This window comes from Saimiri boliviensis, chromosome 9, assembly GCF_048565385.1.
Source record: "Saimiri boliviensis isolate mSaiBol1 chromosome 9, mSaiBol1.pri, whole genome shotgun sequence".
Classification (NCBI taxonomy): Eukaryota; Metazoa; Chordata; class Mammalia; order Primates; family Cebidae; genus Saimiri; species Saimiri boliviensis.
Genome location: NC_133457.1, coordinates 8,421,933 through 8,436,373, shown reverse-complemented (window position 1 = coordinate 8,436,373; position 14,441 = coordinate 8,421,933). Strand labels below are relative to the sequence as shown.

At 39.5% G+C, this 14,441-nt stretch overlaps 1 protein-coding gene across 3 annotated transcripts in view; it reads right to left on the bottom strand.

Moving 5' to 3' along the window:
- Positions 1–14,441, bottom strand: part of NEK11 (NIMA related kinase 11) — a 292,126-nt gene that overhangs the window by 155,045 nt on the left and 122,640 nt on the right. For all 3 annotated transcript variants that reach the window (XM_010335819.3, XM_039480351.2, XM_039480352.2), the window contains exons 7-11: positions 13,625–13,774; positions 13,453–13,531; positions 10,932–11,017; positions 3,904–4,023; positions 902–995 (exon numbers count right to left, since the gene is read on the bottom strand). In XM_010335819.3, the coding sequence (XP_010334121.2) occupies positions 902–995; positions 3,904–4,023; positions 10,932–11,017; positions 13,453–13,531; positions 13,625–13,774 (529 nt within the window). The remainder of the gene's footprint in view (positions 1–901; positions 996–3,903; positions 4,024–10,931; positions 11,018–13,452; positions 13,532–13,624; positions 13,775–14,441) is intronic.

The window sequence follows — 14,441 nt, the reverse complement described above, 5'->3', positions numbered from 1 at the left end:
AGGGTGAGCTCTCCTGCATGCCCCAGGGTTTGGAGCCCTCTGATAACCAAGCTACAAAAGAAATAGCATTCCTGGGGCTTGGGGGATTGTCCCCACAGCCTCTGGTGCTTGGCGATTCCTGCTAAAGGAGAAAATCTCTCACATGCAGGGATCTCCAATTAATAAATAACCAGAATTTGAGACAGTAGAAGTTCTCCACAGAAATGACTTCATCCCAAGTTGCTTTTACCTGAAGCACCCCGGTGTTGGTATTGATGTCTATTGCCCAAATTTGACACTGTAAAGACCACCTTATTAATCAGCGCCTACCCATGGTCTGCAGAGATACTGTCAACCATCAAATAAAATGGTGTTTGCTATTTACAGATTTGGAATGCCAAGGATATGAATTTGGGGTCATTTCACATGAATCTACAACTCTATTCATTATTGAACATCTATGGCAGTTCAAGTTTGAATGAAGTTATTACCATAATGTACAACAAACTGGGTAGGAGACGAAATAAAAAGGAAAAGAAGAAAAAAACAAGACAAAGCGAATAATGTACTAAAGAGGTAAAGCAACAACAGCATGGTGGAATGAAAAATTAGATACACACACATTTGTTCTGTCAGTTATTCATTTTAACCCATCAATTATGCATTCAGTGCCAATTCAGTTGTCTTAGACAGAGTAGGCGTTTGATTTTTATTAAATGGATCAATTGATCCACCTCTGGCTACAGCCGCTTTGAATCGTTGTCACCAACTGTTGACCTACATTCTAGAATCCTTCCTGGAATTGGGCAAAGTTAATCTAAATGTTCTTATTTTCTCCATTGTCCCTTTCCTACCCAATCATTGCCATGAATCTGAAGCAAGAAAAATTTTTATGTAAAATGTAAAGTAAGAGGGTACTTACATGGAGTACATTAACACTCAGCTGCTGAAAGTTCCGAGATCTCAATTCTTGCATTCGTTTGTTATTTTCTTCATATTTTTCTTCCACAATCTTTCTGTAAATTTAAAGTGAATGTAGAAAAATAACTGAATTGCTAAAGCCATATCTATATTATACAGATGAGTGTGATCCTTATTTCAACAGACTGACTGGGGGATTGGAAAACCAGGCCATCAGCTCTCTCCGTCATCAAGGTGAACGCAGTGAGGCACCCAGCTGATTCTCTTTAAAGGACACAGTATGCTTTGGTTCCTTACTCCCCCTTACAAATCCCAAAATACAGCAGCGGAGAAAGCAGTGCTCATCTCTGTGCATTCTCCGAGTGCGATGCCAGGGCTGTGTGTTGCACGTGCCTAGCACACACTAATGACACAAAAACTGCTTTCAGGAGGAACAAATCCATAAAAAGTAAAAACAGAGCTACATCTAAAAGAATCTATGAGGAAATATATGGGAGTCACTGTGCAGGGGAATTTTTCTGGACACGTTTACTCTGTTTTCTCTATTACAGGAGAGTTGAGTTTAAGAGACCTGCTACTAAACTGGAAGAAAGATTTGACTTCTTATGATCAACTTGTGGGCTAATTTATACTCAGGCTTTTCGAAAAGTCACTGAACACCGTTCTAGTCAAACTCTCTTATCTCTAAAATGAGTATGTTATAATTCTTCTGACAATAGAGTCATTTTCTAGCTAAAACACATGACCCCCTTGATTCTACAATCAACAATTAGAAACAATTCCAATACAATTTATTCACCAAATCAAGGCCAAACTTTATTTAAAACCATTACCTTCAAACAAAAAACTATTAGTATGTCATGTGAAAGGCATGTGACTTATTTGAATATAAAACTGTTTTAATCTAAATGGTATTTTGTAATCTGCACATAAATTATTAAATTTGTCTTTTTAATCTGTTCCTATCAGAAATTTAATTTTCCTTTTACCCTCAGTCAGTGACACAAATCATGTTATCTTGGAAATATCACTACTTCTAAGGTATTAGAAACAGACTTGGGGCAGGGAACTGATGCAATGGCTCAAGGAATTTATGTGAATATATTTTCCCAGTAAAATCGACACTCAATGTCATAGTGGTTTGCAGAAGCCAACTTGTATTGGCTCCCAAGAGCAGATTGTGTACGTATCTTCCCAACTGAACACTAAATGATATCATATTGATAGCTTGATATTGACCATTGTGGAAGTATTTATATCAGAGAAATCAGCAGACAAATTAGCAGCCTTCTTCAGACCCAGAGCTGGTTGTTAAATATTTACCAGCACACCACTGCCCACAAAGTACTTTCATAGATATCTTTTTCTACCCATTTATTAAAGAAAGCACATGTTAAGGGAAAATAGACTCATAGATTCGTACTTGGCTTATCATGATATTCATTCTAAGTACAAAGGCACCTCTAAATCATTTTTCAGATAAATTAATAAGGTAACAAAATGAATAGATTTGTTTTCAGGTTTTTTCTGTCTCTCTAGTTCTTGACTTGGGGCTCCTAAACTGCCAAAACATTAGCAGAGGAAGAAAAAAGAAGAAAAATTAGGAAGTCTGATAACCTATCAACAGATAAATCAGTCTTTCAGAAATTGAGGGTCTAGGGCTCTTTGAAATTCTATTTTTATACATGTATTTTTTCAGCTTTATTAAAATATAATTGACAAAACCATTTAGATTTATGTGTACTATGTGATGTTTTCATACATGTATACATTATGGGATGATTAAATCAAGCTCTACTCTGTTAGCATAATTTTCAAAAATACAAAACATGGTTATTAATTACAGTCACTACGCTGTACAATAGATCTCCAGAACTTATTTCTCCTGTCTGACTGAAACTTTTTACCCTTTGACCAATATTTCCCCATTCACGGCCCCTGTCCCTAGTAACCACCATTCTACTCTCTTCTTTTGTGAATTCAACTTTTTAAGATTCCATATGTAAGTGATAACATGCAGTATCTGTCTTTCTATGCCTGGCTTATGTCTCTTAACATAATGTCCTCCAGGTTCAGCCATGTTGTTACAAATGATAGGATTCCCTTCTTTTTAAGGCTAAATAGTACTCCATTGTATGTATTTATACCACATTTTATTTATCCTCTTATCTGTTGATGGATATGTGGGTTAATTCCATGTCTCAGCTACTGTGAATAATTCTGCAATGAACATTGGAGTGTAAGTATCTTTTCAACATACTGACTTCATTTTCTTTGGATATAAATCCAATATAGGATTGCTGGATCATACAGTAGTTCTAGTTTTAATTTTTAGAGGAATCATCATGCTATTTTTCTATAATGGCTGTACTGATTTACATTCTCACCACTCCTGTACAAGGGTTCCCTTTTCTGTACATCCCGGCGAACACTTGAAATTTCACTTTTTCATGTAAATACTCTAATCACTAGTGACATTTCCCACCACCAGCACTGCCCTGAGCATAGACTTTTCTAAATGCTTCACTTGACAGAAAAGAGCTCTGTTTCCAGTCTACTTTTTCAAAAAGTTAATGATTTCCTGCCAACAAAGTCTCCCTTCTATAAATAAGTGAGGTCTCCCGGTAGAAGGTGCACAGCAAGAACCCAGGGAATCCGGGTAAAACAATGATGCCTCCTTTTCATCCTCCTGCTGGGGTATGTACAGAAGCTGTCAACATCGATGAGGTTTCATTTGGAAACTGACTCTGTTTTCGTCATTAATAACCTCCCAAATAGTTCATTTTTCCTTCACACAAGACTGAAAGCCTGATATTAATAGCACCTGACATTCAATCTGTGGCTCAATATTCATCTTGGAGTGAATGAAAAAATGAATAAACACATAAATACCTAACTGTATGCATTGATGTTTCTTGTTTTGGTTTTTGCTTTTCTTTGTAAATTCCCTGAGAGCCCTGAGTGGTAGTCCAGGGCGTGAGTGCCTCAAGGAAAGGCACTTACTTCAGCTTCCTGGCTTCCTCATCGGCCGCCTGGAGCTTCCTCAGCCGCATCCTTTCTCTTGGTGTCATTTTCTGTACTTCTGACAGCGCCCTCAGAGTCTGCAGGTGGATCCTGTTTTGCCTAGAAATATAACAAAGATTCCCCTCATATAACCCATTCCAAATATGTTCAGAGAAATGAAACAAATATTTTATAAAAGTATCACTACACTACCGAGAGCAAAAGCATCTTGAGGCAGGCCAGGCAAAAACTAATTAGCTTTGGGCATGTAATGAGCCAACCAGGACTATAGTTAATAAGCAGAATTTTTCAAATTGGATTTTTGTTTAAAAGCAAATTATTCACTTTCCAAATTCCTGCTCATTTCATTGCCAATGACTAGTTTTCATATGTAAAACAAATTAGGATCTTGGCCACTAAAGAGTAAATAGAACGGCACAGTAATTCCACCATGTGGATAAAACACACAATCTTTAGAGTTAGGCAGGGTTTCAATCCCACCTCCACTACTAATTAGCTCTGCGGCCTTCAGCAAGTAACTGAACCTCCCTGAATCTCAGTTTTCTCATCTGTAAAGAATGGGCTACAGTGAATATCATGTGAGTTAACATATACACAGTGTCTGGCACATAAAGAGTATTCCAAAATGCTAGTATTGTAATAGCTAAATCTTTTTTATTTTTTAACTTTTATTTAACGTTCAGGGTTGCATGTGCAGGTTTGCTATATAGGTAAACCTGAGTCATAGGGGTTTGTTATACAGATTATTTCGTCACCCACGTATTAAGCCTAGTACCCACTGGTTATTTTTCTTGATCCTCTCCCTCCTCCCACACTTCACCCTCTGAAAATTCCATCTCTGTTGTTCCCTCTATGTGTCCATCTGTTCTTATCATTTAGCTCCTACTTATAAGTGAGAATATGTGTTATTTGGTTTCCTGGTCATGCGTTACTTTGCTAAGAATAATGGCCTCTAGCTCTACGTTGCTGCAAAGGACATGATCTTGTTATTTTTATGGCTGTGTAGTATCCATGGTGTATATGTACCACATTTTCTTCATCTAGTCTACTACTGATGGGCATTTAGGTTGATGATATGTCTTTGTTACTGTACACAATGCTGCAATGAATATATGCATATATGCATCTTTATGACAGAATGATTTATATACCTTTAGATATATATCTAGTAATGGGCTTGCTGGGTCAAATGATATTTCTGTTTTTAGGTCTTTAAGGAATCGCCACAGTTTTCCACAATGGTTGAACTAATTTATACACCATGAAAAATGGTGTATGAATGTTCCTTTTTCTCTGCAATCTCACCAGCATCTATTTTTTTACTTTTTTTTTTTTTCTTCAAGACAAGAGTCTCGGTCTGTCACCAGGATGGAGTGCAGTGGTGTGATCTCAGCTCACTGCAACCTCCGCCTCCTGGGTTCAAGCGATTCTCCTGCCTCAGCCTCCCAGGTGGCTGGGACTACAGGTGTGTGCCACCACACCCTGCTAATATTTGTATTTTTAGTAGAGATGGGGTTTCGCCATGTTGGCCAGGAGAGTCTTGATTTCTTGACCTCATGATCCGCCATTCTGACAGGTGTGAAGCTTTCTGAAAACTTGCCCTATGAATCTGGGTGTTGCTGTATTGGGTGCATGCATATTTAGGATCGTTAGATCTTCCTGTTAAATTGAACCCTTTATCATTATGTGATGTTCTTTATATTTTTTTTATTATTATTGGTATAAAGTCTGTTTGGTCTGAAATCAGAATAGCAACCTCTGCTTTTTCCTATTTTCCATTTGCTTGGTAGATTTTTTTTCATCCCTTTACTTTGAGCCTTTGTGTGTCTTTGCATGTGAGGTGGGTCTCTTGAAGAGAGCATACAGTTGGGCCTTGCTTCTTTATCCAAACTGACACTGTACCTTTTAATTGTGGCATATGGTCTGTTTACATTCAAGGTTAGTATTGATACATGTGGATTTAATCCTGTCATCATGAAGTTATCTGGTTATTCTGCAGACTTGTTTGTACGGTTGTTCTTTTCTTTCCATATTTAGTGCTTCCCTCAGGAAGACTTATTAAGGCAGGTCTGGTGGTAACAAATTCCCTCAGTATTTGCTTGTCTGAAAAGGATCTTATTTCTCCTTCACTTATGAAGCTTAGTTTGGCTAGATATGAAATTCTTGGTTGGAATTTCTTTTCTTTAAGAATACTGAATATTGGTCCCCAATCTCTTCTGGCTTGTAGGGTTTCAGCTGAGAGATCCACTGTTAGTTTGATCGACTTCCCTTTTGTATGTGACCTGACCTTTCTCTCCAGCTGCCTTTAACATTTTTTCTTTCATTTTGACCTAGGAAAACCTGATGCTTACGTGTCCTGGAGATGATCTCGTGAAGCATCTTAGTGAGGTTCTCTGCATTTTCTGATTTGAGTGTTGGCCTCTTTAGCTAGGTTGGGGAAGTTCTCATGGATGATATTTCTGTGTTTCTATGTAACATATTTCTATGTTTTTCAAGTTGCTTCCACTTTCCATACCTCTTTCAGGGACATGATTTGATCTCTTTACATAATCCCATATTTCTCACAGGTTTTGTTCATTCATTTTTCTCTATTCTTCCTGTGTAATTTCAGAAAACTATTCTTCAAGCTCTGAGATTCTTTCCTCAGCTAGGTTTATATCTGATACTAATACTTGAGATTGCATTTTTTCTTTATTTTGAGATGGAGTCTCTCCATCATCCTGGCTGGAATACAATGGCACTCTCAGTTCACTGCAACCTCCACCTCCCAGGTTCAAACGATTCTCCTGCCTCAGCCTCCCTGGTAACTGGGATTACAAGCACATATCACTATACCTGGCTAAGTTTTTTTTTTTTTTTTTTTTAGTAGAGATGGGTTTTCACCATGTTGGCTGGTCTTGAACTCCTGACCTCAAACGATCCACCCACCTCAGCCTCCCAAAGTGCTGGGATCACAGGCGTGAGCCACCTTGTCTGGCCTGAAATTCTTGTAGTGTGTTTTTTAGCTCAATCAGGTCAGTTACATTCTTTTCTATACTGGCTATTTTGTCAGTCAGCTCCTATACCATTTTATTATGTTTCTTAGCTTCCTTGGTTTGTGTTTCAATGTGCTCCTGCATCTCAATGATCTTCGTTCCTATTAATATTCAGAATTCGATTTCTGTCATTTCAACCTTCTCAGTCAGGTTCAGAACCCTTGCTAGAGAGGTACTGTGGTCATCTGGAGGAAAGAAGGCAGTCTGGCTTTTTGAGTTCTCCAAGTTCTTGCACTGGTTCTTTCTCATCTTTGTGGGTGGAAGTTCCTTCAATCTTTGAAGTTGCTATCCTTTGGATTTTCTTTCCGTTTATTCTATTTGATAACTTTGAGGGTTTGATTGTGGTATAAGGTGGATTCAGTAGACTGGCTTGGCTTCTGGAAAATTTTAGGCAGCCAGCACTCAGATCCCAACTGCTGGACTGTGCTCTAACTCTGGGGGACTTGTAATGGGTCCCAACTTTGCTCTCTGGCTCCTCAAGGTTGTCAACTCATTGCACTGGGTTGGAGGTTGCGGGGAATGTGCTCCTGGACAGCTGGTCACTACACTCTGATGGGTGATGCCAGCCAAAGCATTTTGTAGGATGGTAGCAGCAGGATCCATCCTTGTTTGCACATGCCAGCAGCAGCAGCGGCAGTGGCAGTGGCAGTGGCAGTGTGGAGGGGTGCACATTTGTCAGCTGTAGATGGGTGATAGCAGGTGTCAGGGTACCTGTCTCCCTGTGGGCATTCACAGCAGCAGCAGAGGCAGAATGGCTTAGGGAGTCGGGGCCCTCCACCGGCAACTGTGCATGTGGTCCTGCTGGTGGCGCTGTTAGCACAGGGGTTCAGTGCTGGTGGGCATAGGTCTATGTGCAACCTCTGTGCATGCTGACACAGGTAGGGGTGGCTGCTCAGGACAGGGAAGGGTCCACTGTTCTCTGTATCTAGTTTCACTCCAACAGCAGTGTTGATGCAGGAGCAGGATGCTGGCAGGGCCAGGGCTGGCTATCTCTGTGCCTGCCAAGGCTCCCACTGCAATGGTGGTATGGCAGGGGAGGTAAGGAGGGATACACTCCTACCAGCAGCAGTAGCACAGCTGTGTGCATACATATGCATGCTGGCAGGGCAGGAAAGTCAAAATCTGCCCATGTACGTATGTTCCAGAAAAGCAACGGCGGGAGGTGAGTGGCTGTGGGCCTGGGGAAGCTGCAGTTCAAGGAGGAAGCAGGCTTCCCCAAGGGATCTCTCCTCCAGCCAGACGTTATTCATCAGCAGTACAGGAGCTGTGGTGTGGACCTCCAGGGTACCTGCAGCTGCACTGCAAGCAGGGGTGGCCAAGATGGGCCTCAGGAGAGGCCAGAAGATTCAGGGGAGCTCAGGTCAGACCAGCCCCCTCGGATGGACAAGACTGCCCTGCAGAGTTCAGGTCTGACAGTTCCCCTGGATCTAAAGTGTCCCATGGGAGCAGGTCAAGCCTAGGGGCATGGTCTCCCTGGGTGTGCTCTGCTGCAGACACTCTCACGCCAAACCCTCTGGGCTCCACACTGGCTGGCATGGTGTCCCTACCACTTCTCTAAGCAGCTCTCCCTACCAACTCAAGTGTCCCTGGTAGTCAAGGGGTCTCCTCCAGCTGGGATTTCAGAGCTTAATACAGCAGATATTTTTGTTGCAGCATGGTGCAGTAATTAATTGCACAGATTAATAACACCCTGTAGGTTCAAATCCTAGATCCCAAGAATACACAAGCTTTTTCCCACCTCCCAGCCTGTAACAGCAAATGTCTACACCCCCAGGGCCAGCACAAGGTTTAGGCAAACGAGATATCTCAGGTGCAAAATCTAAGGGGCCACCGAAAAATTCAGTAACCAAGATAATTTTCATGGGCATTATTTTTAAAAATCAAAATTAATATCAAAAAGCTATAAAGAATACAATAACAAAACTTTAAAGACAGGATCCAACCCTGAACTTATATAATTCTACCTCACTTGCCTCACCCTGCTGGATCCTGTCTTTAAACTTTGAGTATTTTGTTACCAGGGATTTTAAGCATTAATTTGGAGTTTTAAAATACTGCATTAAAATTTGATCTTGATTACAAGTGTTTGGTGTCCCCTTGAAATTTTGCCACAGGGCCAAGGGCCTCACTTGCCTCATTCTGGTCCCAGCAGATCCCTGTGAATACCTTTTGACTACAGCCTCACAGCCTCTTCAGTGTTTCTGATCCCAACAACCAGTACGTAAACCTCTTTCAATGTACGATTCATGTAAGCATGTTTCTTTAACTGAGAGGCTAAATAGTAACGTTAGCTAACATTTTAGCAGGTAATGACCCTTACAAGCACTATACATCAATTAACTTATTTAAGCGCAGAGCAATTCTGTGAAGTAGATACATTTATTTTTATAGTCATAGAGAGGTTAAAAAACTGGACCAAAGTAATGTAGAGTATTACCTGGGAGCTAGAATTTGAATTGAAAGAGTGTTATTAATCTGTGCAATTAACCACTACATCATGCTGCAGCAAAAATATCTACTACATTAAGCCTGGAATAGTCAATAAAATGTAGCATGAGGGAGGGGGGGCAAGATGGCCGACTAGAGGCAGCCAGGTGGACAGGGATGATGGGCGCACTCCTAAAGCTCTTCAGAGGGAAGGCGCATTGAAAGAACTCCAACCACATTCTCAATGGCATTTGCTTCCCTTCCTGACTTGGTTAGGGCCCAATACTATAGAACACCTCTTGCACTCAACTCAAACACTATGAGAAAATTGTAATGACCTCTGGGGACAGTTCTAATACCTCTCTAATACCAGCCAGACAACAGACTCCAGAGGACATGCAATTTTCAGGAATATACATCTCTTCTTTTGTCAGGCCAGTGGATCTCCCTGAAACATAGTCAGAGATCTCAAAAATGGCAGTGACTATCTGAAATCAGTATTTCATAATGTAAAGTACCCTCCAAACAACTGGATTCTAGAACGCTGTTAATTGTAAACAGTGTCAGTTTTATAACTGCAGTTACAAAATGATAGCTAAAGCTAGTCCAGTATTTTTTAAATATCTACTACTCTCACATCTCTAGTTAATAACATTGGAAATTTCAACCTTTCTTGAAATAGCAGATAATAAATGAAAAAAACAAGGTTATTAGGAACATATCTAAAAATTTACCTTCAGTGGTACGTAGTGGATCTTAACTGGAAATTATGCAAATTTCCTCAGTTTGAAAGTGAAGATGGGAAGTAAACATGGTGGAGCTGAGAAGCATTGGACTGGGTGTTGGAGGAATATGTTTGTGCTAGGTCAGCCTGTTGAAGCCTTCTGTTTTCACCCCACTGTACTGCACACCTCTTGTACACCACAGTTGCACAAGACTGTACAAGTATGCAAAAACCCAAAATATAAGAACCTAGTACTCTGGGTTCTTGCAAGTTATAGAACAAAAATCTCGAATGAAGTAGGAGAGAGAAGTGAGATCAGAAAATACTTACAGTTCTTTGGGAAATACATTGTTTAGTTCTTTTGTGAGGGAATGTATATTTCAAAAAAAAAAGTAAATTTCAGCTTATTTTCAATTGTCCCAGGACTCCACAATGTTCTCTTTTCAGTAGACACTCTGCCAGTTCACATTAAACAAACAACATGTGAAAGCCATTTATGGTTATTATAGAAGGATCATTAGCATAAGTGTTACTAAATATTTGAGATATTACTGTTTCTATATCCTTGCAAGGCAACTGCAGGGCTACCCTGCAGATCTGTAAGCTGTGTAGTGGTTTAAACTTTTATGATTTCAATTTGGTACCACCTGGGGTAAAGGGCTTTGGAACAACAAGTTCCTGAAGCTCCTTAATTTCTTGGCAAGACTTAAGTGAATTCTAGGATGCTCCACGCTGTCAGTTTAGCACTAATAGATTTTTAAAGACAAATGCATTTAACATTTACACTCGATGGGCTTTTTAAAAACAAAGCAATTACTTACATGGCATTAATTATATGAGCAGCCTCCTTCTGACAATCCAAATTCTTGTCCTCCAGAGTCATTTCTGAATATCTACACATTAGGTGCTGAAAAAAAGATCAACAACCCTCACATACCTTAAAGGCTCCTCTTTAGGGATGAAAGGGAATAAATTACCAAGTATCTTTTTAGATTTGGGGTAATTTTGACCATGGCAGGAAGCCTGAGAACAAAGCATGCTATTTTTCCCTGAGTTACAAATATTACACGGTAGCTTTTTCCAAGATCCTGCAGGGTCAGGCTCCTGCCTGTCTCTGCAGCTTCATGGTACATTGCTTGTTCACTCCCTTTTGCCAGTCACGGGCAGGCCTACCTTCAGCTACAGGAAGACACAAGCTTTTCCCAACCTCCCAGCCTGAGGAGGACAGTGTCTACACTCCCAGAGCTAGTGCAAGGTTTAGGCCAGTAAAATACCTCAGGCGCAAAATCTAAAAGAGCACCAAAAAACTCAGTAACCAAGATAAACCATTTTAGTAAACATTATTTTTAAAAATCAAAATTATTTTATTTTGAATAAGAATAAAGATTACAATAGCAAAACTTTAAAGACAGGATCCAACCCTAAACTTACACAAATCTACCTCACTTGCCTCACCCTCATCCTGGCCCTGCTGGATCTTGTCTTTAAATTTTTAATATTTTGTTACCAGGGGTTTTAAGCATTAATTTGGATTTTTAAAATATTGCATTAAGTATTACTTATCAGCCAGGCACGGTAGCTCATGCCTGTAATCCCAGCATTTTGGGAGGCTGAGGCAGGCAGATCACCTGAGACTAGGAGTTCGAGACCAGCCTGACCAACATGAAGAAACCCCATCCTTACTAAAAATACCAAATTATCCGGGCATGATGATGCATGCCTGTAATCCCAGCTACTTGGGAAGCTAAGGCAGGTGAATCGCTTGATCCCGGGAGGTAGAGATTGTGGAGAGCCAAGATTGCGCCATTGCACTCTAGCCTGGGCAACAAGAGCAAATAAACTCCATCTCCAAAAATTTTGTATATGTGTGTGTATATATACACACACATATATACATATATATATACACATATATACATATATATATATATATATATATATATATATATATATATGAACTTATCTTGATTATGAGTTTTTAGTGTCCCCTGAAATTTTGCCCCAGAGTCAAGGGCCTCACTTGCCTCAGCCTGGCCCCAGCAGATCCCTGTGAATACCTTTTCATCTTTTTTTGGAATGCTCACAGCCTCTTCAGCGTGTTTTTGATCCCCACAACCAGAATATGAGGCAATTTTTCAGAGGACGCCTGCAGGCTCTACTGGCGCCCACTTTGCCTGCACGTAAGGAGAGCTGCATGTACCAGGAAACTTCAGCCTGCCTCCCTTTCCTGCCCTGCCTTCCCCATGACCGCATGGGCTTCACTGAGAGCATATGTTTGCATAAGAACCCTCCGATCTATATCTACCTCTGAGGTACAACATAATCAGGACCTTTGTGCCAGCTATTCCCTGTGATTCAAACACTGTTTCTGAGACTCTTAACATGGCTGATTGCTTCCCATTGGCTCGCTGGGGAAGAAATGTCATCTACTCCTTTGACCACCAAAGCCCTGCCTTTCTCCCTTATTTTTAGAGTATCCTGTTTATCATACTTTCTTTCTAGTACTAGGCATATACTTATTTTATTGCTTGGTTATTGGATTCTCTCACTAGCAGTCAAGCTTCAAAAGGACAGGAAACATGTCTGTTCATTTGGGCATTCCCTGGTGTCAGCACAGTGCCCAGCACTTAACTAATAAGTACACATCACTTATCACCTTTGCTTCCTTTGGATTTGGAACATGCCCCACTGATGAAAAGGTATGCACAGTGTTTAAGGTGGACTACCATTTTGTGGTTCCTCTTAAAGGTATGTATAAAATTAGAGGAAACTTGCTTCAGGGATTTGTATTGTAAAACCCTGAGAAGTTAAACAAAACAAAACAAAAAAGGCCCTCTAAAGAGGGTTCCATTTGCTGCTTTCTTAATACCTGAGACATAGCCTCTATATCAAATTTCCTAATTTACCAGAAAACAAAACAAACTTAGCTAATCATTAAAAAGTATTAGAGAGATATATAATAAAGGATTGGGATTATAAATGCTCAATGAAAATCCTAGATTTTAGTATTCTCTGTTAGTATAGTCTTGTCTTTGCAGGGATATAGTTTCAAAGAGTTCAGGTAAGAGCTGTCAACAGAGCTCCAAAGGGTGGATGTTGAGTTTTGGCAGAAAATCAGAGCCCTAATTTCTCATTTTCAGTGGCACTGGGGAATGGAAGTTCACACACACTTGTTTTGCTGAGAGATTGTCCTGACTACCATTTTTCTCAGCTGCTTTTTAATCTTTTTCCTCCCTTCTGGTTAATCCTTACTGCATCTTATCCCAAATGCACATCTTCAAGTCATGGAATGTGTATATAAATGCTAATACCTGTTTTCCGAATCCCTTTTATTTTAAATACCTGTAGCTGCTCATCGATGTAAGGGATTTTTAAAATTTCGATTGCAGATGGTCTTAATGAAGGATTCTTGTTTAACATGCTGTAATGTTTAAAAAGAAAATTAGTTTTCAAATGAACTAAAATATAACTACAATTTTAAATTATTTCTGTGACAACATATTTATTTCCATACCTTTCCATGATGGCATTTAGTTCTTTTGGATATCTCTCAGGGAGAGAAGGTGTGTCACCTTCAACGATTTTTAAAACAATGGATAAGAAATTGGAGCCAGCAAATGCATGATTCATGCAGCACATCTCATATAAAATGCATGCCAGTGACCTGAAGACAAAGTCAAAGAATTTAAATAAGGAACAAATATCCTATTTTACATTTTTTCGTCATACAAAACCTCAGATGTGTTGGGGCACAGGCTGTGACGCACAAACGTACAATCAGTAGTTGACTTAAAAACTGCAGTTTCAAATTTTTTTTCCATTTAAATGTTTATTTAAAAAAAAGCGAAAGAATAAAGCACAAAAGTAAGTCTGAATGACAGCTTTTTTATCAAAGAATAAACAGACCAAGAGTTAATATGCTTGCACATAGTAAGGATTCTAAGTATTTGATCAATGTAAGGATTTTTTTTAAACTAGCCTCTAATAAATAAAATGCAGCTAAATATTATCTTCCTAAGGCACTTTGATGATTTTATATATGCAAAATATAATTTTAACAGCCTAACCTTCCCTCTAATGTGTATCCAAGCATTTTGAAAAGGAAATTGGCATTATTTATTATTCTCTGAATATAATCCATTTGCAAGTGGAGTGGAAGAGCAGCTACTTGAAGCTCACATTAAAATGTATAATTCTCCCATGGTGAGTATGAAACAGAATATTAAAATTCTAGATAAGTCCAACACTGATTTGGATTAACCATGCAAATCAATAACCTCTAAACCAGCAGGAAAATATTTTAAATAACTCTACATCATAAAAAAAAAACT